The sequence below is a fragment of the Diuraphis noxia genome, unplaced genomic scaffold (genome assembly GCF_037042655.1).
Source record: "Diuraphis noxia isolate RWA-SAM2 unplaced genomic scaffold, SU_Dnox_SAM2 contig0005, whole genome shotgun sequence".
In the NCBI taxonomy this organism is placed as follows: Eukaryota; Metazoa; Arthropoda; class Insecta; order Hemiptera; family Aphididae; genus Diuraphis; species Diuraphis noxia.
Genome location: NW_028301715.1, coordinates 14002553 through 14027922, shown reverse-complemented (window position 1 = coordinate 14027922; position 25370 = coordinate 14002553). Strand labels below are relative to the sequence as shown.

General features: G+C 27.3%; 2 protein-coding genes across 3 annotated transcripts; one reads left to right on the top strand and one right to left on the bottom strand.

Moving 5' to 3' along the window:
- Window positions 1–1109: 1109 nt before the first annotated feature.
- On the bottom strand, window positions 1110–23042 carry Etf-QO (electron transfer flavoprotein-ubiquinone oxidoreductase). Its single transcript, XM_015508919.2, has 12 exons — window positions 22778–23042; window positions 22144–22248; window positions 21931–22083; window positions 20662–20820; window positions 20389–20585; window positions 19606–19818; window positions 15347–15522; window positions 15042–15253; window positions 14361–14540; window positions 14057–14278; window positions 3974–4162; window positions 1110–1540 (listed from the first exon to the last, which is right to left on the bottom strand). Exons 1-11 carry the CDS (start codon window positions 22803–22805, stop codon window positions 3999–4001), a joined length of 1809 nt encoding a protein of 602 aa, XP_015364405.2. The 5' UTR covers window positions 22806–23042; the 3' UTR covers window positions 1110–1540; window positions 3974–3998.
- Window positions 17695–19611, top strand: LOC149054943 (putative gustatory receptor 28b). Of its 2 annotated transcripts, XM_089228443.1 has the most exons (4): window positions 18241–18579; window positions 19176–19244; window positions 19318–19407; window positions 19490–19611. In XM_089228443.1, the coding sequence occupies exons 1-4, from the start codon at window positions 18256–18258 to the stop codon at window positions 19592–19594; spliced, it is 588 nt and encodes a 195-aa protein (XP_089084569.1). In that variant the 5' UTR covers window positions 18241–18255; the 3' UTR covers window positions 19595–19611. The 2 variants fall into 2 exon arrangements, with proteins under 2 accessions (XP_089084568.1, XP_089084569.1); XM_089228442.1 differs by lacking the exons at window positions 19318–19407; window positions 19490–19611 and having other exon boundaries at window positions 17695–18579; window positions 19176–19268.
- Window positions 23043–25370: the final 2328 nt, after the last annotated feature.

Here is a 25370-nt window from a genome sequence, read left to right as displayed (position 1 = left end):
ATTGAGAACAGTATACCCCCCGAGCCCGACCTCTGAATCCCCTCACCTAACCACAACGTTTTTAATGTAATTAATTTACTTTGATATGTGTCATGCATATATTATTATTATGTAATACGGTCGGACTGATAATGAAATCGACAAAAAATAAACTGAGCGGGGACGATATTGATTTTACATACATTTAATATCATACGAGTAACTGTGTACCTATATTACGTATATTATAGTGACATATTGTATATATATATATATAAATTGTGAAAACGCTTTTCGAAGTGATATACATATAAAGTGCTCTAAAAGTTGCACGAAGCATATTTTGCAATTAAGCGAAATGGGGTAACGCAGTGTGCGCTTATATTGATACTATCCGCAACAAAACACGATACATTCATTAAAGCCGTTCGATCATTTACCGCGTTCATCGATATTCAAGTATCGAGAGAAAACCATAATTTTTCATCATAAATAAAAATGAAGTATTTACATATATAAGTTATACACATAAATATACAAGATTATATAAAACATATTTTATAACCGTTTTGAACTAAAGTAAACACCAACGATAATTATTTTTACGAATAAGCATTATTATTATCGTTGTATGTACTATAGTATAGCTATATAGTATATTATTATTTACATCCCATTGTTATGAAATGAATTATAATTAAGAACAAAAAAAATTAGAAGAATGGTGTTTTAATGAGAGCATCAGTTTTTTAAAAGTTGAAAGATAAAATAATATTTTGAGGATTCCACCGAAGGTAACAGAAAATATTTTTCAGGGTAATAATAATAAAATTTATGAAAATAAATGATAAATTGCAAGAGCTATATTAATTGTACGTTTATATTTAAAACACATTTAATAATTTTTTCGTGACGGCGTATCGAAAACTTAATAAAATTAATGTATTTTTTGACAAATTCATATAGATAGGTAGTTAAATTGCAATACTTTTGTGGTATGACTTTTCCGATTTTGGACTTACCGTTTTTATGTGTATTCTGATAAAAGTGTAAAACTAAACAATCAAATTATGATGAAAACAGCTATACCATTACATTATGCAGTACTTTTCGTTGTAAAACACGGTATATCGAATATCGTAGTGTTTTAATTTGATCAACAAAACAAACAATAACATTATACATACAATAATATGATACGTACATAAAATATTAAAAATTCCAATTTAAAAAAAAAAAAACTAACAAAAATCATTATAAAGTACATAAAAATTTAAATAAAACAATTAATAATACATATTTAAACATGAGTATACCCTCCTTTTATCCTTGTCTATTCGTATGGCGATTGCATTTAAAATAATATAATTATGAGTTATGATTTTAATCGATAGATACAACACCAACTGAATTGTGTAATATATACGAACCAAAAATATGTGTTGTCGTAGGGCAGATAATAATGACGATGTTGTTAGGCTGCCGGAAGCAATAGATGAGTAAACACGTTTATTTGTAGACGATAACATATTATATGGTCTCACACAAATGGCGTTGTATCCTATTCCAAACAAAAATAACATTAAAAAAAAAAAAAGAACTGTCATTAAGGAAATAACAACAATAGATACAGGTAGGTAGTAAAATATACTTATTATAACCCACGCATTTCAATTTTAACAATAACACAAACACTCAAAAACAAAGATAACTTTCAATTTTTGTATAAGTATACCTAACCTAACCTGCAACATAATGATCGTCGTATAAGAACCATTTTGTGAACGCCACGAGTCCTTCACTATAAAACCTAAACCTAAATCCACAATCGATTTCCGGAGCAGTCATTCGGAGGACATTTATTTTATTTTTAGACATAGTTAACTGGTAAAATAGGACAGATATTTTGAAAATTCGTATACTCGTTAGTCACACAATAAAAATATATGAACATCCTATAATAATCGATACAAGAAAGAAAAATGTAAAACAAAAAGATGTAGAATATAAAATTCAAATCGAAATGTACCTATACTTGGATCAAATATATATATAATTTATACAGAGTGATTATTTAAGCATGCTCACCCCCATTTTTGCCTTTAATAGTATATTTATTCAAATTCTAATTTTTATCATTTTTAAGTAGACTTAAAGACGATATTATCAAAGTTCTCATATTTTTTGTACTACTTAAGGAGTATCCTGAGGCGATACCAACATCTATTTTTCAAATAAAAATATTTATACATTTTATGCATCTAAATCAAAATTCAAGCTAGTAGTTTTTGAGTTGAGTAACTTTTGTATTTAAAAGACAATATGTCCATGGTAATGGTTAAATAGATGGGGGGGATAAGACGATTTGAAAAAGTTAGTAATTACTATTGATTTTATCAATAAAAATAATTTGTAAAAATGATATAAGTATAATAAATACTACATCTAATATTACTATTATAGTTTTTATTTTTATAAAACCTTTTTTAAGGATTATTTTCCTTGGTATAAACATTTTATTATCTCAGAAACTACTCATTAGAATTTTGATTTAGAAACGTCAAAATCCTCAAAACAAAAATTATCCACTAAATAATTTTCAGTAAAAAAGGGGGGTTCTGATTTGAAAAAAATAGAAGTTAGGATCGCCACAAGATAATACTCATTCAGCAGAACAAAATATATCGGGAATTTGAATAAAAGTAGTATTAAAAGGAAATATAGTGGTGAGAATGCTTAAAAAATCACCCTGTATATGTATATACGTGAGTGTTGTCACCTATCGACTCATAATTATTTGGAGGCTGCAGGTATGTAATAATGGAGTATATTTCAATCTTATAAATGCGATATAGTAAAGGATCGAGCGAACGATAACAGCCTCTTGATTACCACGTATTAGTAACCGAGGACACCTTTACTATTATTATATTATTCACTATACCACAATCGTATACTATATAGTATATTATAATATGCATAAAGTTTTATTATAAACCAACGCAATGATGTGAACTCGGCATATAAGGATGACTACCATTAATGATGAGCACAGATTCAATTTCTTATTTGGACGGAGTTATAAATAAATTACAATAACTTGTGTGTGCCCACTGTGCCCATATAAGAGACTACCCTTCACCACAACGCCTAAGAAATATTGATGCATATAACAAGGTGATTACATAAAACATCGGAACTTTTTGTAGAAACTTAATGCTGAAGCCTAATTTGAGTACTGAAGTGACATAAGTCAACACGACGTCAACAACCTACCGAAAAACAAAATTGTTTTTAAGAATGTGACGTAAATAAATGTTGCGTATATATTGTATGGGATAGAATAAAATACACATCTGATAGAAACTGTTGAAGTTATCGCACCTTAAATAATATATACGTTGAATCAATATAATTTTTTTTTTAAATAATAAAGTGTAAACAACAACCACCGAGGTGTGCATTAATGGGTGTCTGGGTGTGTCCACACGCTCATAGGTTTACACATTATATAATATTTATATTGCACTCCCTAAACAACTCTGTGCAAGCAATTGGACCGGAAATTAATGTAAGTGTGCGTAACGCACAAACTCGTGCATGTGTGTTTGAAAACGAATAAATGTAGTGTGCTTTAGATTAGAATATCATTATTATAAAAGTCATGTCCGGCAGCACAGTATTATATTATTATGCTACATAATTGTTGAGCATATATATATGATTATATAGACTAAGTGCCCTCTACGAATTTAAGATTTCCAAACAAATCACTGGACACAAGTAATATTATATACATATATTATACAGTGCAGTATATGTAGCAGCCGTATTTCCATATACCTGTAGGTACGTATACTACCACCGTGCAATAATTAACAGACGAAAATTAACAGAAAAACGCGACCCACCCAGCACACACGCACGAAACGGTTGCGCGTCTACGTTAGATAACAAACGTCATTATTTTGTAACTTCATAAATCATACAATACCTTTAAATAGTATCAATTCCACCATTTACATGCCGTTATAAGCGGGGCCGCCACCTGGTTCGGGCACCACCCAGTTGATGTTTTGTGTAGGATCTTTGATGTCACAAGTCTTGCAGTGGATGCAATTTTGAGCGTTTATTTGCAACCTATCGCCATTGCCATCCTCGGCTGGCACGTATTCGTACACACCTGAAAAACAAAACGAAAAACAATTTTATAAAAATCTCATATACCTATACATAATTGGTATACATACATATATTATAATAGTATATCGACAGTCGACACATATTATAAAAGATGCACTTCTACATATATGTATAGGATATTTCTTTTATCTTCTAGAAGAGTAAACAATTCTTTAATTTTTACTGTTATTACTTATTGTTATAGCTTATTCTTTTATCAAAACATTTAATTATGATTTTAATAATAAAATTAAAAAAACTATTCTAATAATATTATTTAATATTTGAGTAAACATAATCACTTTATGTAATATTGTAAAATGATTTAGCAACACATGCATATCGTATATTGTTAATAAATTATAACATTAAATACGTACCAACTTAATATATTTAATATAAAACTAATGTATTATACAATAAAATGAACAATATATGTATATAGAATGTTTCATCAAGGATTTGAGCCCATAATTATTTCCTTTAATAATTTATGTATTTAAATATACTGCTAAATTGAATTTCAGTTTAGACGCATCAATGTTTTCAAAAATTTGACAATTTATAAGAAAAAATTAGTTATCGCCAGAAAATACACATAAAATGGCATAGAACACTGTACTCATAGGTATTTTAAAATAATATTTTTAAGTACCTATACTAAAAAGTTACAAAAATCAAAATTTTAATAGATGCACAATTAAAGGAAAATGGGAGGAATATATAATTATGATTATGTATGTAGTCATATCAAAAACGAATGTGGTATACCGAATAGTTGATACTATTCCATAATTATTAATTATAATTCGATGGGAATACAAGAGTTGCATAAATATGTATATGGAATAAATATTCGAGGTAAAAATAGTAATAGTGTCTAAGTATCTATGCACCCTTTTTTCTACCATCAAAAACGGATTAGTTTGAAAAAAAAAATGTTGTTTCGTGTTAAATTTTCTTATTACAGTTTGTAAACAGAGCTTAAACGACAATCTGTTTTTTCGCTTACCTACCACTTAAATAAATACAGATATATTTATTACACCATTGTTTTATTTTCACTATAAAATGCATTATTTTTATTATTTAAAAATGTCAGTGTGAATAATAAAATATACTGAAGGCTTAAATGAATCATTTAACATAATTTTTTTAAACACATTTTACTATACTTTTTTCTTTGGATTACTACTTTTAATATTATAAATGTATTTGAATTTATCACAGTATAAAATTTAATAGACCTGCGATGGTTGATTACTTACATAAAGTTTAACTTCAACAACGTAGGTCCAGTTTCAAACACCAATTATAATATCATTGGAATAATACAAAAAGGTAAGAAAGTATAATATAGAAATGATAATTATAATTATATAATATTACATTTTATAGGAATGTTTGTATGACGTATGTATTTGATCATAACCATAAGTCAGAACAATTAACAAATTACAATGTACAACACCAATATTTTCATTATTGTTTTTTTTCGATTTATTTTTAATCTATGTTTTAATTAAACCAAATGTATTAACTTTTAAAAAACATTAAAAATGAAATATAATTTAAAACTATGTAATTTATAGAATATACATAATATGCTTTTGATAACGAAATATAATCTTATATAAGAATATTACACGAATATGGTGATATATGGTTTTCTCCATATAGATGCATATTATAGTATTATCAAATACGTATGTGATTTCGGTTACTTATTTAGTCGTGTCTACAAGTACCTATTTATAAAAAATTATTAGAACACAAAAAAAATATATATGAAGATCAAAACATGAAGATTTATCAAGACCAACAATTAGAATTTATGAATATCCTATAAAAATTGAAAATTATGGAATGGTTATACGCAAATTAAAACTCCTGCAATCAAATAATGTCAAGCGATTCGATATTATTTGGCCAAAATCGTATTAACCATTCGGTATTTTTAACTATGTTAAATGAAAATCATTCAGTAAAAAAACTAATTTAACCTTCGGATAACCGAAATAGGCAAAATATATTGTTTGTGCGCAATGCAGCACACACGTAGCTACTGTTTGAAGTAACTTTTAACATTTAATTAATTGTTTTATAGCGCACATTTGAACTAATATTATTTATACTTTGTAGGAATAAAAACTTAATGACGATATAAGTTAGGTTAGTTTAGAAATATTATTATACTAATTAGTAATTAATTGAATGGCGGTTACCAAAACTATCAGCCCCATTCATCACTAAAGGTCATTTTCAAAACGACGAAACTGTCAAATCGATTTTTATGATCAGTGGTTGGTTAATAAGTTATAGTCATACTTTTTTATTTCTATACAATTCAAAATAACGTATTCTAGATATACTTTTTAATTACCGAAAATAATAAATATTTTGTTTAGTTGTAATCACTGCAAATTATAAACACCTATAAGAATAAAAATAAATTACCTGACTAACGATGCATATTATATTATACCTACGGGGTAATGAATTGAAAAATGTGAATCACGTTTAGAGTGTTTACAATCATTGGAGTTTCAATGTTTTAAAATATAATTCAATATTTCAATCACAATAAGACAAACAGTAATGTTTGATTAACGCATATGTAATAATAACGAATATTTTTACGATTAACCAAAATTTCATTATTTTATAAATCAGATTTTAATATTATCACGTCGTTCAGAATAAAATCAGAATTTAAAAAAATCTGATCAGAAATATTATTTTAACCGTGTACGACCGGAACAGACAACAGTTTTGACGTAAAAGGGTTCTATAAATATAGGTTTTTTGCTCGGCTGAAGGGTCGGTGGTTGGAGTTGTTATATGAGTGAATAAAGCACCAACAAAGGTCATGTTGGAGAGCGGACGTTTCACAAAAACTTAAAACTAATAAATTATTATTACTAATAATGCTATTTTTTTATAATGTGAAAATTCATAATCTATAACGTAAAAAATAATGCGATGCGATAATAATATTGTATTCTCATGGATGATAAATTCACTTTACGTCGAGAGGACTTGTCATAATATACATAAATATACATGAATTATGAATAACCAAATTTTTAAAGGTTTTAAATAGGCAATTTCAAAGATTTTTTTAAATGGCATTCCTATATTATAATAATGTCAAGAGGTTTGAATTGGTGATTTTCTGTCTTTGTATATTAGAGATACATCATTGGAAATGTGTCATTTCCAATGATTTAAACCCATTTATATAAACGTATTATTTCATTTATTGATTAAGTGAAGGGAAAAGAATTCTGAGATATATTTGAATTTTTCATTAAGTCTACTTAAGATTGATATTCCCACACTTTTGATTTTATATCCCTAAATTCAATTAAATTAAACTAAAAAATAGAATTTAAAAATTTAATTCTAAGTTTAAATCAAAAAATCAAAAATGTGGGTTAGTAAGTAGACTAGATAAAAAATTTAAATTTTGTTTTCAGAATTCTTATCGTTTCACTAGATCAATCAGTATGCTGAAAATATAACAGTCTAAATTCCTATGTTACACGTGAGTTAGACCAAGACTGAAAATCTTAGCTTTCAATCCGATACGATATTAGTATATTATTAGTTATTAGTTATTACGTAATATAGGTACCGATTATACTGAACGGCTTTAGTTGCACACAACTATATTATAGATATAGGCTTCATAACTATTCCAATTGCATGCCAAGTGATTATTTTAAAAGTAAACACTCATAAAACGTAAATATTTGTTTGATAATAATGAGTGTTATTTTTCGGTTGAAATAATTTTATTTTCTCAAAATATCGTAATACTGTCAATCCAACATTAAGCGTATATAATATACCGATACTATAATAGTATACACTTATTTGAGAAAGGTCATCGGTATCATTTTTTTCTCCGTCTGACACTGCACGTTCAATATAGCATAGGTATCTCTCTCCGTATAAAATTGTTGAAATTAAGAAATCATAACAATTATAGAAAAAAATATTATTAGAGTTTTGTCAGAAGGTTTTTTAATCAAATATTTTATATTAATTACTTTCTTAAGACTGAAAAAATAAATACTAAAAGAAAAACTCCGATAACACATTGATAATATTATTCTTTATTACTGTTAGAAGGTACCTATATAGTTAAGTTTACTTAAATTTCAATAATGTAAACAATAATAATCATCAGTGATCAATATTATAAAACCACATGAACGCTCCAAACGATTCGATGTACACAATATACCATTAGTCCACCATCGAATTACTGCGATTCTGTTTAGTGATTAGTAATAATAATATAACTATGAACAGCGAGAATTAGACGAAATTCTAATCTAATTTGTGCATAATTTCGGCTTGACTGCGCCAACGCCATGCGGTCTTCGGCAGAGTGGAATTAACAGATTAAGTTACGGATGAGCTGGTGAAACGTTAATTCTGTTTTTGTAAGCCCTCGAACATAACATTATAATATATAGAAACGAGCAAGCTTAATTAAAACCAACGGCCGATCGTTCATTTGAACACACATATTATTACATTTTCGTATTTATTGTATATACATTATACACCAACTATAGAGTTCCAGTTTACCAGTTAATATTAAAATATCTGCACAACGGTATGAATATTATGTTTTCATGCATTATATACTTTTAGTGTTCCATTGCATATTATAATATGCAATTTATTTCAAACTCGTGTGAAGTACATATAGGTACACTAGCTGCAACTACCAGGCCTCGTTAATATTTTATGGAATTAAAACAATCACCCACAGAGGCCGGGTGCAAACACCCAGTTATTTAATTTTTTATAACAAGAGATCTATTTCTTCACGGTAATGTTTTTAATATACTCAATGTCAACCAAATGGAAATTCAATTTATATAGGTAAAAACAGCATATTTCATTTTAAATTACAGGAGTATGACATTTCTTAAACATTAAGGCACGCTACGATTTCAACAAATCGATTGTTAGTTGTTAATGAAATAATAAATGCACAATACATTATTTTATACTATATATAATATGATATAATGTTTTATTTCATTTGTAGCATATTATATAAATAAAACATTCAAGTATCTAATAAATAATGGACTTAATAATAAGTAATATCACGCTCACCGGTTATTTTTTTACTGTGAAAAATTCTTTAATGTTGTCGTAAATTATTTTCGATAAAATATATCTACTCAAAAAAATAAGAATATTTTATTATAAAAAAATTAATTTAACTTGTTATCGTGTTTTGAGTGAAATTCAATAAAATGATTACAATATATATATATATATTACTATATTAGGTATATTATTATGTACCTAAGTTTAAAAGCACGTTGATAATACATTATTTTTAACGACATTTATTGTCTCAGGGCGTGCTTATATAAATAGTATTACACAGGTTAATACAAGTATTACACAGCAATAATTTATAAAAAATTAAGTTAAAACTTATCACCAAGTCTAATTATCTAAGGATCGATATAGTTACCCATGTAACCCTACTAGTGTCTATATGTATGTATAAGAAATAGCATGACCGTTAATGTATAACAGTTTCTTTTCACCGGGGGAATATCAAGTCCTGGGTTTTCCCACAACATAAGCCAGTGTGAAAGTAAGCATATGCGTACTGCCTACCCTCCTATAATAACTACACAATAAATTAGAACCAATTTACTACTTGCACACGGTCTAGTAATAAGTAATAGTCGGAATTAAGGAAGCCAGATGCGAGGAGGTCATAATATATCCAGAAATTTCACCCCTTCGAGTACAGCGTCTCGCGATATGCGCAAAAAAAAGTACAATATATTGTACGCATTTGCATTTTTATGAATACGAAATTAACGAGATATCAAATTTTATAGGCTTAAGGCTCAAATACTGCAGACCCTCAAACTCGATACTTATACAATATTCGAGAACAGTAATCAGTTCAGACCCAACTATATATATATATATACAGAAACAGCATAATATGACGTGTACATAATATATAATTATAGTATTTTTATTTTTTATAGTAACAAGTAACGACAAAGTCACCGTCGCATAAACTTAAATTTAGAAGCAGATAAATACATGCGATTAATTTATGTATAATAATAAAAAAAATGTATATTTCTACGTTTGAGCAAACATTAGCCGTAGTCGCAGACAATTATCGACCATACATCAACATAAAGCAATTTTGAAACATTTATATAAAAAATCATGGTTTATAAACCTATACATCAGCGTTTCTTAAACTTTTTTATCCGTGGAGCCCTTTTTGACGTCCACTTTTATCGTGGAACCCCTACTTCTTTTTACCTTTTTAGTTTCTTTTAGGATTATTTGCAAATAAATTATAATATTAAGTAGAAGTATAGATTATTGAATATACAGAGTTAGCAGATAGATTATTCCATATTGCTTATACATTATTATTTAATATACAAGTATTATTTTCCATAATGGATATTTTAAAGTTATTTTCTTAAACATTTAAAAAAATTTACTTAAGCTTCCCGGAACCCAGAAGTGATCTACACGGAACCCTAAGGTTCCGCGGAACATAATTTAAGAAACGCTGCTATACATTATCTAATACGAATCAGTAATTTCAAATTTAAAAATAAAACGCGATAAAAACTTCCAAACACGGGAAGTTAACACGACGACACGGGTATACAGTCAACGGAGAATGAAACACGGTCGAGAGATTACCATTTACCACCATCGACACTTAACTTACAATATACCTAACCTATACACAAAGAAAAAGTTCACAAAAAATTACAAAAATTAAACATGCTATTAATACGGAATTATATATGTATAACGAATTAACGATTAAACCCCTTTGTTATTAAATTCACTACATGCAGGATACCTACATAGTGTGTATACTGTATACCTACACCTTACCTATATGATTATACCTACATGGCGACTGAATCGTATTAATGTATCATACATATTTATACGTAATATAAAGTAGCTAGTCTGGTTGGACGACAGTTTAAATATCGTATTATAATGGTACCAACTGTTTAATATATAATATACGCTGGTACAATCACACACGGTCGCTCAAACATGACATGTGTGTTATATAATAATATAATGATTGACAATGCATCCCTCGGCCCGATGTATATTAATAATAACAATAATAATAATACGTGTTTTTGGCACATCTGCTCAACTTTGACTATATAGGTACACTGTATAGCCCAGGGCCGCCACGCATGGGGTCACAGCAACCACCCCATCATCCTTCGCGCATACATTATAATATTAGTATATACCCTTCCATTATTTTTACGTCTCGTAAACGGTGTTAACACAAAACGCGCTCTCGACGGGGTTGCGATACGCGTGACGATGTGCAGCCAATTCGATTTTGTACAATGCGTGATGGCGCGAAATAAAATATTCGACACTTGTAAAATATCCCAAACAGAAAACACGACGGGCAATCTGTCGACGGGAAAACTGAAAACCGATCGTCGTCGCTATTATTATCATTATTATTAATGCTGTTGCCGGTTGTTTTGTGAGGGGTGCCGTTAGGTACGTTATTGCGCAAGGCGACTGGGCACTCGCCAGTAACAAACAGTAAGCTATATTATATGAGGCAAAAATCGTATACGGTTCGCGCGTGACTGCAGGCTGGAGTGGTGGTTGTGTAATTGACACTTTTCCGCACAGCGATCGAAAATTACCGACTAAAATTAATACTCAAAGTCCATAGGCGGAGGTTATTATCAGATTTTAGAGGGTTTTTTTTTTTTTTTTTAAACAAAGTTACAATTTAAATAAGCAAATATATTTACATTACCACGCACATCTATATATCGAAATTATAAATATTTTTGTTCCCAGTATCAAATATAATGTTTTCCTATTGTGCTGATACAATAATAAATTAAAATCACGAAATACCAAAACTGGCAGTTAATAACAATCAGATATAATAATATATCTATAAAGTAAAAAATCAAAATTGTGTAAACCTATTTCATTTTTAATGAATAACTGGATATCTGACATTTAATTAAATAAATGGCATATCATTTTTTAAAGATCAACATATTGTTCAATATTTAACAATTTAGATTAATATTTGTAAAACTTTTTTGGTGTGGATGGGGGGGAGGGGGGTATTATTAATGTTATCCTTATATTTTATATATACATATTATATCAATATATCATCAAAACTAGAAGTCTCGAAATAATACAAGGATATTTAAATATTTTACTTGAGAAATCTACGTACGCATGCAGGTGTGATGTTCTGTTAAGCAATATGACAGTTGAATGTTTTAAATAATACATAACACAACTCAGCACATCTCTTTCTATTAATAAATGAGGTTAAATATTAATGGATTAGAGGTAATTTTGCAAGGCAAAAAATTCTTAAATTATCTTAAAGCTTTTTTAACTATGGCATTATTTTTAAATCAAATTATTACAAAACATAATTATTTTTTTAAAACCAAATTATGATAGGTTTACAATATACTAATACTTAAATTACTCTGGAAAATTCATAATGCATATAAAGTACGTCTATCAAATGATTAAGTAAAATAATAATCCTCCTAATGTTTTGCCTAATAAAGTGAAAACACAGAAAACCATGAAGACCGTGTGAAAAACTATATAGTTCCTGCCATCTGTCGACCAATATTTGAACTACTTGTGAATAATAACGTAATATAATATAATATATTATGCTAATGTATAGTATTATAAAAATAATACATAGCAATAAAACATTTTTTTTTTTCGTTAAAAATGTTATTAGTTCTATAGCAAATGTACCATTCATTAAAAGATAACAATTAAAAAATAAGAATATTGAGATTTAACACTTAACAATTATAACTATTGTATAATGGTATATATCCAATAAAAATAATATTTATAGAAGTTATACAGTGCCCTATGATTTTGGATATCAATATATCTTTTAGTCTATCTAAAATTGGTAAAACTCTTATTTTGTTTTTGCCATACTTGTTATTGATTGCTAAACTAAATTATTTTTTTAATTACTTGCAGTACAACATCTGTCATGTCTTTCCTAACATGGGATTGGTTTGAAATTTGTGAATATATTTTATTTTTCCTTTATACCCAAGTTCAATGACAGTACAATTAGTAAGGTATAAAAATACAATTATTTTACAATTTAATAAAACAATATGAATGTATCACATCATATTGATAGCTCATATGCAATATACAAATTATAATTGTAAACTATGTCATGTCCAGGGATGTAGTGGAGGGTATGCGTGAGTATGCGGCGCATACCCACTTTTCATTTATTTAAAAGAGAGCATACTAAAGAAAATAACTTGAGACCGGAAGTATGCGCTGAAAAACATGCGTATACCCACTTCACAAAAATTGTTTTAAACTAGCTGACAGAACTATTATTAGATTATGTATTAGGTAAATAAATATACTTTATAATAATATTAATTACATTGTTAAAGTTATTATAATTTAAAATCAACTTAATAAAATAATAACTAATTATATGTTATTAATTTATATAAATGAAAGGAGGTGGAGGTGGAGGGGTTGATTCAGGCCATAGCCAGACCAAATTTTCTGGTGGGGCAAAGCAAACTTTAGGGGGGGCGTTATATATAAAACAATGTCTGTCTAATATTTTTAAGGGGGCAACGCCCTTTCCCACCGTGGCTACGGGGGCCTGGGTTGATGACAAAAGCTGCCACATATGCAGCATACTCACAAATAACTTTAGGACTACATGCCTGGTCATGTCAACTAATTACTAGTGAAAACTAGTTACAGTGGGAAGAGTTTTTAAATCTGTGTATTGATGAATAAAAAATAGTTTTACCTGCAGGACAAAATCTACCTTCTGGACCATCATACAGATTAAGGTTTACATTTACAGGAACAGAGTCGTCCAATAATGTTAAATGAGCAGGTTGGTCTCCTTCGTGGTTTGTGCCAGTTAACGCAACAGACGACAAAATATCAAAGCTTATTTTTCCATCAGGTTTTGGATACTCAATAACCGAAACTTCAGTCTTTTTTTTCAGTTTCTCATTATCAGGAACTGACATGTATTCAAAAATATTATATTAATAAAAAACAATTAAGTAAATAAATTATAATTTTAAAAACAGTTGTATGCATACCTCCATGGCTTAATGTCCAAGGTTCCTTTCCTTTAACGGCAAGTGTAAATCCAGAATAAGCCATACCTCCAAATAGTCCAAGCTTTGTGTGGAAAGATGGTCGAACATTTCTTACTTCTTTCAAATCTGACCAAATCCAACTGCTTTTTACTTTTTCTTCATAGTCCTTAGGTTCCAAACCTATGTAATATAACAAATATACTTATATTTTATATTTTTATATAGGTTGTATAATAATTAAAATATAACCTTTTCACAACTGAAAAATTGATTGAAATTCCTAAAAGCTATTGAATTTAAATCATAATATTTATCTAGGTCCAATCATATGCATCAGTATTTTAATAAATATTATAAACAATTATTATTTGAAAAAGTAGGTAGGTAATTAATAATTTTAAAATATGTATATATATATATATATATATATATATTATATAATTCAAATATTACCTACAAAATACATTAGCATTCATAGTATATATTTTTAGTTGTATGCTTTTATAAAATATGTGTTTAAAAAATTTAATGATATGAAGTACATTATAAACTATATTTAAAAGAGAAGATCAAATTAAAAAGTAATTATTGAGTATTGAACCCCGCCTTCTAACAAATTCCTGTATATGCTTATGAGTTATGATTTGTGAGTTACATTACACTGACATTAATATAATTTACCAGCAGTTTCACTTGTTTCAGACGTATTAAATATGGTGTCAAAAGTCGATTCAGCAGCAAGCATACCAGATTTCATTGCATAATGAGTACCTTTGATTTTTGGTACATTTAAAAATCCAGCCGTACAACCAATTAAAGCACCACCAGGAAAAGAGAGCTTAGGAATAGACTGAAAACCTCCTTCATTCAGAGCTCTAGCTCCATACGCAATCCTGTATAAAGAAAAATATTTTGTTTTTTTATTTATCGTTAATATATTATGTATTTATTGCTATTATATTATAAATAGGTAATTATGAACTAACCTTTTACCATCCTCAAACAAAGGTTGGACATGAGGGTGATGCTTAAATCTCTGAAACTCTCTAAAAGGAGATAAGTATGGATTACTATAATCAAGTCCGACAACAAAACCAACAGCAACAAGAGGTGTGGATTCATTCAAATGATAGATAAAGGAGCCACCATAAGTATTTTTGTCCTAAAAATAATCATATCAATTTTAATTCAAACATTTAAAAATATAAATACATATATTTATGTACTTTATTTAATCATATGGAAAATAGGTAACACAATTCAAACATGTGATGACATTAATATTTTAATGCTATAAAATAAATAATTAGTAAATTCAAGATAATGCAATTGTTTGTATATAATATATATAGCCTTGTTTTATTAAAACTTTATAATTTAATAACTAACTATTTTATACAGTTTGTTAAATACTTAATCATTTACAACTGCAAGTAACTATCAAATGAAATTATTCAACATTAAAAAACAACTATGTAATATAAAAGATAATACAAATCACAATAAATTGTAATATTTTTTTAATTTTAAAATAAAGTAACCACTTTGATAATAATATAGTATAAATACACTTTATCATTGACTAAGTCACTGTAATGATGGAATAAAAGATATGATGATAAATTTGAATTCAGTTATATTTAATAAATAATTGCATACAAAAATGATTCTAAGTGAAAACCGTCTGTTAGCCAATATTATTAAGAATAATTTGCTGTATTATATTTATATTGATATTATAATAATTAATTTAACTATTTACAAAAGATTTCACATTTTTATTATTTTTTGCAAAAACATTTCATTTATAATATTACATAATTATTATTCTTAACTTTTGAGTCAATACCTATCAGCTTATTGTAAAATGGTAAGGATAAATGTGTGATAGAAATGAACTGTAAAATAAAATTTATCTGAATAATTTTAAAATGGTGTTGAATATATAAATAAATGATAAAATTTTACAAATAAAAGTTTCAAATTCTGATGAAAAATTCCATCCAAATTTGAAATTTTGAATGTCTATAACAAAAAAATTGTATGCTTATAAGAATAAATCTTGATTATGTATCTTTAATATTATTATTATTATTATTAAATAGCTGTAATAACCACATAAAAGGTTACCTTGTATTAAATTTTTAAGAATTTTCAGTTTTGAGCGAGCAAAATTGTATTCATCGAAATTGATTTTAAAAAAAATGTTAAATGCCAATAAATAGCTAAAACAAAGTCAAATTATTTTGAAAATTTACTGTGTGTATAAATGTAAAATGTGTTTATATGAACATTCAATGAAAATTTCAAGTATCTACAATTATTCGTTTTTCAATTACGACAAAATATGAAAATCAATTTTGATAATTATCAAAAAAGAATTTGAACTTCCTTAACAAAAATGTTGTCTATGGATTTTCAAAATTATTTAATTTCTGTAAGAAAAGTGCATTAAGAAACTTGTATTAAACTATTAGCATAAAAAGAACCAAAATATTTTGAAAATTATATCATGTCCAGTAAATACTAAAGTGAATATTTGGTAAGAATTTTAAGCGTTTAAGAATGTTTATTTTCAATTTACAAAAAAAAAATCAATTCTGTCAAAAACTGGTTTATGCACAAAAAAAAATCTACACATTATAAAATCAATATATTAAATGATCTGTTTTTGAAACAATATCTATATATCTATAAATTAAATTTAAATAGATGGTAAATTATTGAAAAATAAATAGGTGCTTCATTAATCCCAATAATTCGAAAATATATAAATATAAAAATAAACGATTGATACCCATTTTACACCAATTCAATATACATATACTAAATAATGTCAATTTATATAAAATAATTAAATATTAATGTTAATATTATTAAATATTTTCATTTAACTGTTTAATATAAATTTATCTGATTAGTTGAAATGAAACACTTTTAAAAATAAAATGTCTAAAAACTCAACAACTTTAATTCAAACAATCCATTATAAATTCGAAAAGAAAAAAAGAAAAAACAACTTCACATATTTTATACAAACATACTATTCAATCTACAAAGTACTACTTTTAAAATAGGTAGGTTAAAATACTAAATATTTATTGATTTTGTAGTATTTTCTATTTTGTAATTTGAAAACATCAAGTGGTACAAGTTTTATTTGCCTAATGTTTATTTGCAATACTAATACTAAAATATTTATTTTAAAATGAATAATAAATTAATCATCAAGTACTGTTTTGAAGGACTATAACATTACAAAACTTACTAAAAATGCATAAACATCAATTTCAAAATGGTGTATTAGAAAAAAAGTCATCAATACTATTTTAAAATGGCTACGGATAATCAACCTCCATTTTTAAAAAACTCTAATAGTGATATTTTTTTCAATAAATATTTTAAACATTTCACTAAAGTAGTAGTTATATTATTTATAATTGCACTTCTCATTTACTACTGTTGGAAATTTAATTGGATCATATCTGAAAATGAAGATTCAAGAATGAGTAAACTTCTAAACATGACATATGTAACGTTAAATGTAATATTGATCATAGTATGTTTTTTCAATATTTTTATGGGCCATGATACTTATAAAAGTTTTACAAAAAACATTGCGTATGTAGATTATCTATCAAAAAACCTAGAATTGAGTTACAAAGATAGTGTAATTACATACATCAATTGCAAGACACTTTTACTTATTATTACAACAACAGTTAGTTACATAATACTTTATCACCTTGCATTAAATGAAAATGATTTTCCATCAGTTGATTTTACCGAAATAATTTGTATACCTATAGTTTGGATACTTATATTTCAAATAAATGCTAAATTAAATCAATTATCAAAACGATTCAACTATATAAAAAACATACTAGAAGCTTACATGGAAAAATCAAAGAGTGTTTATTGGATTCACTGGTATACAATCAGATCAAAGGAGATAACTGTTTTAAACCGTATGCATTTATTCACATACATATCATTTGTAGAAGTTTGTTCATATTACAATATTCAACTATTAGTATTGGTACCAAGAGTCATATTTTTTAATGTACTGCCAGTTCACTACAATATAGTGACAGCACTCGTGGCTGATGAACGTAATGTATCACATAAATGGTCTCAAATGTTCACTTTATCAATAATTATTCTAACAATGTGGCCAATTATTCACCTGGTGAAATGTACAAGCAATACCTTTGAACAAGTATGTAATACTATAAATAATAAAATATTCACATATTATGCTTTTTTTTACTAATTAAGTGACCATCACATCAACATTAGTTTTCTGTTGGGTGCATAATATAGCAAAAAATTATGCTTACTACAATTGCAATTTTGTGTTTCTGTTAAGAGCAAAGGAATCTATAAAAATTGTATAAAAAAAGCATTCTGTAGGTGGCAAAATAGCTTTTATAATATATTAACATTAAGATAAAAGTGTTTTAATTTGGCTTGATATTTAACCATTACTTACTAATTTAACAATATGAAAATATTAATATCCTACTGGCCAATTTATAGAATATACCTATCCTAATAACTAATTAAAATAGATAGAAGGTTTATTCAAAAATAAACCGGATTTATAATTGTGGAAGTATAGCTTACTTTTAAGCTATGCTACATAGATAAACAGACAGAGAAAACAAAATAATGTTAGTGTGGAGGCCCCTCTTGTAAATCATAAATAAATATCTTATATCTATGATTAAATTAAACCAAATTAATAAAAATTAATATGGAATATTTTCTCATAAAATAGATAAAAGCAATTCACTTAATTGTTCATACTTATAGGGAGCACAAATAATGCAGATAATTCATGAATTATTAGATATGGGACAAAAGCAAGATATCGAAGATGAAGTAAAACAAGAATATCTAATTTAATTTTTAGTATTTCATTAATAACTTATAAAAAGTTATAATGTTTTTTTAGCTATATTTATTTTCTGAACAAATATTAAAAAGACAACTACAATTTTCAGTAAGAGGATTTTTTATAATTAAACCTTCGCTAGTTGCTTCAGTATGTATGTTTTATTTTAAGTATCGTTATTATTTAATGCATTACTGGAGTATAAAATATTAACAGTTTAATAACATTGTAGATGATGGAGTTGATTATTACATACGTAATAATTCTTTTACAATTTCAAGATTCATTAAAGTCTATATCGCCAGCTCAATTTTTAGTTAAGCCAAGACGGAGCTAAAAGCAACTTACTAATGGCCAGCCAACAGTATGTTCTACTTTTCCAGGACTGTGATGTTCAGGTTTTACTTCCCATATTTCCTTAAGACCAATGCCATATGATTGTGGTGCACAATTTTCACGTAGATTAAATTTTTTAAATAACTGTTTGGTAAGATGACCATGACAACCTTCAGCAAATATGGTAGTTTTGGCATGCAATTCCATGCCGCGTTCAAAACTGTCCTACAAATAGAATTATATAATAATTTATACTTTAATTTGGATTGCAAATGGATAGTTTTTAAGAATTAAAAAAAAAAAATCAAATGTATATGTGGTAAGTAATCATTAGTTTGTGTGACTGTAGTGTAAAAGAAATAGTGGAATCCTGTAACACGCACATGAACAAATCACCACCTTGGTGTGCTCCGTGAAAGATAAAAAGTTTATGCTCATTAGTTTGTATTTTTTATTAATCCTACTAATAGATCTGATAATGTGACAAGACTTCTGAAAATTGATTTGAATTTATTAATATGTAGATTTAAATCGATCACTCCATATTTTTAGATATTTAAATTAAATTTTAAATAATTAATATTTAAACAAAACAGGAGTATAGATACAAAACTTTAAAAAGTGGCCTGATTGATTTCAAATAGGCATATTAATGAGTTCCAACTAGTTTTAAAATGTCTTATTGCATGATCAGGTCCGTAAGTATGATTGATAAAAGATTAATACATTTTGGTTGAAAAAATTTATGGTTCTCAATCTCCTTAAGCTATTGTTAATTAACAGATATTTAAATACTTTAGGTGATCCATTTTTGGCGATGCCAACATCACCAGTTGCAACTCCCTTCACTGAACCATCCTCATGATAAAGAACTTCTGCAGCTGGATATCCTGAATAAACTTCAACACCTAAGGATTCAGCTTGTTCACCAAGCCATTTTACTAAATGGCCCAATCTCACAATATAATTTCCATGGTTGTCCATTGGCATACCTGTTTTATACATATTTAGTAAATTTATATAGCACTAAAATAAACAAATAAATATTACACATCAAATATTTATTACCAGGTAAAATAGGTATAGGTATACGACTACTTTTAGTAAGATAACCAAATTTATCATCTTTCACTGGGGTAATTAATGGTGCACCCAAATCTTTCCAATCGGGAAACAGTTCATTTAAGGCAATTGGATCGATAACAGCACCGGATAGAATATGATTACCTGAAATTAATAACAGTACATACAATATTAATAGTTACTTTTTAAGTCAATAATAATTGAAATTTATAATATTTCAAGCAAATCAATTTTTTGCAAGCCTAGATTGCTATTAAGAAGGTCTAAGCGCAATACAGGCCCAGAAAGGCCAGTCAAGCATTCGAAAAAATCTCGAAAGGCCACTAACATTTGGATTGTTATAAGAAGTTTGCTGTAATGCCTACGTAAAGATTTTAATGACAGCTGTATTATACAGTCAACAAACGTGGTTCATTATTATTAAATATTATTAAAATTCATCCAATATAGGTTACTATAACAAATTACGGGCCAATTGGAAAATATTTATCAAAGGGCCAAGACTACCCAATCTTGCCCTGGCGCAATATTAGTTTTCTCTCTCAAACTCACGTGCAACATCAATAAAACACTTTCACCTAAAATAGTTAATTATGATCTTTAAGTAACCTTTAGGTAAAATCATATATTAAAAAAAATATAAAGGATAACATTTTTTATGGTATGACACATCAGTTTTATACTTTATTATTGTTTGACTTTATAATATTTATAAAATACAAAAACAATTTGTAAATTTGATTGATGTTTAAATTGTATTTACTGTTGAGACAATATTTAGACACAACAATATGTTATTTCCTCAAAAATATTATTCTCTCTATTGATTTTGTAGTGGATGATTCTGTGTAAAAGTGTGTTGTCTTTGTTGTGTGTGAGGGGGCAAGAGAGAAAACAAACACCTCACTTACATCTTCTTAACTACTTAATTCTTGTTTTGATCAATGAAAAAACATTAAATAATTTATCGGTTATTAGGATTAGAAATAGTAATTTACTGTTTCTATAAATTCTAATTAGTGGGTAACTATACTGCATATGAATTATGGGTTTATCCAGTATAAAATATTTATTTTTATATGTGTATATTATCTTTTAATTTAGGTTGTAAAAATACTTTATTATTATTTTAGGTTAATAACAAAAATGTTCTGAGTAAGTATTGCCAAAAACTGTATTAAATACATTTTTTAAATTTTAATTATTTCAAAAATATTACAAATATTACAAAATGTATAGTAATTAAATTCTCACCAACTTCTGAAGCTTTTTCCACTACACAAACCCTTAGTTCCTTGTCATTTTCAGCTGCTAATTGTTTTAACTTTATTGCAGCTGATAAACCAGCTGGTCCACCACCAACAATTACCACATCAGCTACATCCTCATAACGTTCCATTGATATATCTAAATAATATATAATTAAGTATGATTATAAATATATTCAACTAAAAACAAATCAAGTACCTTTCCATCTTTGGTCAGTTTCTCGTGAACATACGGTATAATGTGTTGTAATTTTTTGTGTAGCAGTTGAATACAGGCGAAAGCATGATGTTCCCACTTTACGAACTAAGAATGTTTTCATTCAAAAACATTGTAAATAGTTAAAAAATATATATTATTAATTATTATTTCTAATATTTCAATGACTTAAAATTAATAAACAAACTATTTATCAAAATGTAATTATAGAATATTGATTTAATTAATTCTCTTCCTTCACAAAATGAATCTATAGGCACATTAACTAAGTACTTTTGACTAACAATTCTCATTGTGAAATAAGCATAATATTACCTACATTGGTAATGCATTTATATCATTCAGCTATTGAACTATTTAAAATCATTTTTTATGTTGAAATATTGTGTTATGTTGATATTATTAGTGTTATATATTGTATGGGTGCATTATATTCATCGATATCATAACAGTAAAATATGCAAATGTAATATTCGAGAGTACAAAAGTTGGATTCATAGGTATATAAATAAAATGATGGTTAAAATATCTAAATAAATTTTAATAATAGTTTTAAATGTTTTGCAATTGACCTTGTACAGGTTTTTTTTTTTTAATACAACTAATAGGTACTTACATAATAAATTTGACGTTGTGGCCATCATATTGGGTATATTTTAGTCTATAATATTTTCTAAAAGAACACAGAAATCTCTGTGATAAATTCACTGACGATTAAACTCAAAACTTTACTGATGCCCGAACTGAACTTTGTCTACTTCCGTATTCGATTCTGCGAGACTATCAAGTATCGCTGTAGAATAGTTTCGATAATGAAAATGATAGACATTGCCCATTGGCCTCGTTTTGAAAAGGTATTTAATCACTTAACAACAATTTTTTATCAAGGTTTGTTTACTTCTTGGACACTTGTTTGTATTATGGAATTATCACCGAACAAAGAATTATTATCATTATATTGATTATAGGTCTATGATACTATCGTCAAATAAGTAAACACCGTCTGTATCCAAGGTGGCAAGCTGCTGGACCAGCTGCAGCAGCTGTTAGTGTTATATTAATATATTATTAATTATTATGCTTAGATCCTGTACTCGATCAAAGATTACACGATCCACGGTTTAAGATTGTATTTTACTAGTCTGCTATCTTAAATCGTGAGTCTGAACCTTAGATAATGCATAAAATATTATGGTAACGTCGTGGTCGGCGGAAGTCGGACGACAGCCAGCAAAAAGTCCCGAGCACCGGTCACCGAATGTTTACAGCGCTACCGGTGATTTTATTTGGAGTCAAATTTTGCATCTTCGTCCATGTCTATACAGATGGCGTTCTAAACTCTCGGTGCCCATTGCGACCCCCCTCGCTTGTCTTTTGTACAGTAAAGTTGTACAATATATCACTTGAAAGCAGCTGCTAGCAAAGAATATAAAACAAGTTTATATCACTGAATTGAAAAAAAAACACGAATGGATCTTTGCAGGAAAAAATTTTTGTGTCTGTATATAATATTGCCTACATTTCGCCCCTTTTGTGCAGCTATCAAAATGTGATGACTGATGACATAATTTTCATTATATTTTCATTATAAATTATATTATATTTTATTATAATTTATAATTAGATTTAATGGTTTTATATATTGCTAAATTGAAATTCAAATAGTTAAATAAATTTAATATAATACACCATTCGAATAAAAACACGATATTCACTTACGGTCGTCATTTAAAAGCTACCATTCAACAATTAAGAAATTCATTTTTTTTAACGCTATAAGAATGATCGTCATATAAATGAACATTTAAAATATTTTAATGAAGAAACGTGGTTGTTTTTCAATTTTTTTTTTTTTTTAATGTTAATTGTATTCATATCCTCAGTTTGCATAGGTTTTGATTAGTTTGTAAGTGATTCACTCATTTTATTGCAATGTTTTAAAATATGTTTTAGCTGATAGAGAAAAATTGGCAAGTAGCAATATTATTTTATATAATACTATAGTACCATCTATTATACTGGTTCCTATTAAATGATGTTCAAGATTCTGTGAAAGGAACAACATAGTAACGCTTACACTATGAGTGTTCAATTATAGGCAAAATAGTTAGTAAAATGTATTTATAATCTAATTTTGTATTTGAAATACTGGACGACAAGATGATTTTGCATTTTGAAATTTATTTAACTATTAATGCATTTAACTATTTTAATTTGAATTTAGCAATATATAAAATCATTAAATCTAATTATAATAAAATATAGTATTATAATTTATAATGAAAATGATGTTTTCACATTTTGATAGCTGCATAAAAGGGGCTAAATATAGGCAATATTATATACGGACACAAAAAAAATTTTCCTGCGAAGATCCATTCGTAAAAAAACACTTCATATAAGTACACTTTATCAGTATCAAGGAACAAAAATATCATATCCGTTCGGCTTGAACAAACAACAAGTTACATTATCATTGGCGCTGGCGTCTCGCAAATTCAGTTATGTTTAAATGCTTATTTTATTGTTCAATATCGTTCATGCTATGCTACCTGTAAAACCCGTCTTAGTCCGGGAAAAACTTACCAAACATGAAAAACATCGCTGTTAGGTGTATATCGGCGTTGCACGTTATAGTTAGTTTATTTTCAGACGTTTCAGTGAATGTATTTGAAATAGTTCGACTAAATGCTAATACTCAATACTCATAAACAATAATATTGATAATTATAAAATTAGTGTTCACAGTCACAACTCACAAGTATACTGACGAAAACGATTGACAGGGCGTTTCCGGCGAACGTCGGTCGTTTAACACGTTGCCCTGTTTTTAAATTTTTAATATTGAAATTATTTACGTTAATTTGTAACTTACAATTTCGGACAGTCATTATATTTGCAACGAAATGAGTAAACAATTATATATTTTTTTCTTTAATATAGAGTTTCCTGACAAATCAACTATACGCAGTTTATACCTTCAATCTTCAAAATAGGTACTAAATATTTTACTATAATAAATTATTACACTTAAATATAAATTGTTTGTTTTCAGACTCTTAGTCTAAGAACGTTATCATTTTTAGATGTTTTTGGAAGCGTTTCTATTAGAAAGTTTGACAAAACATAGGAATTATTCGTTTTCTTCTTCGCGTTTTTCGAAAACATATACAATACATTTACTTAAAAATTAAGTATAATATTTATTA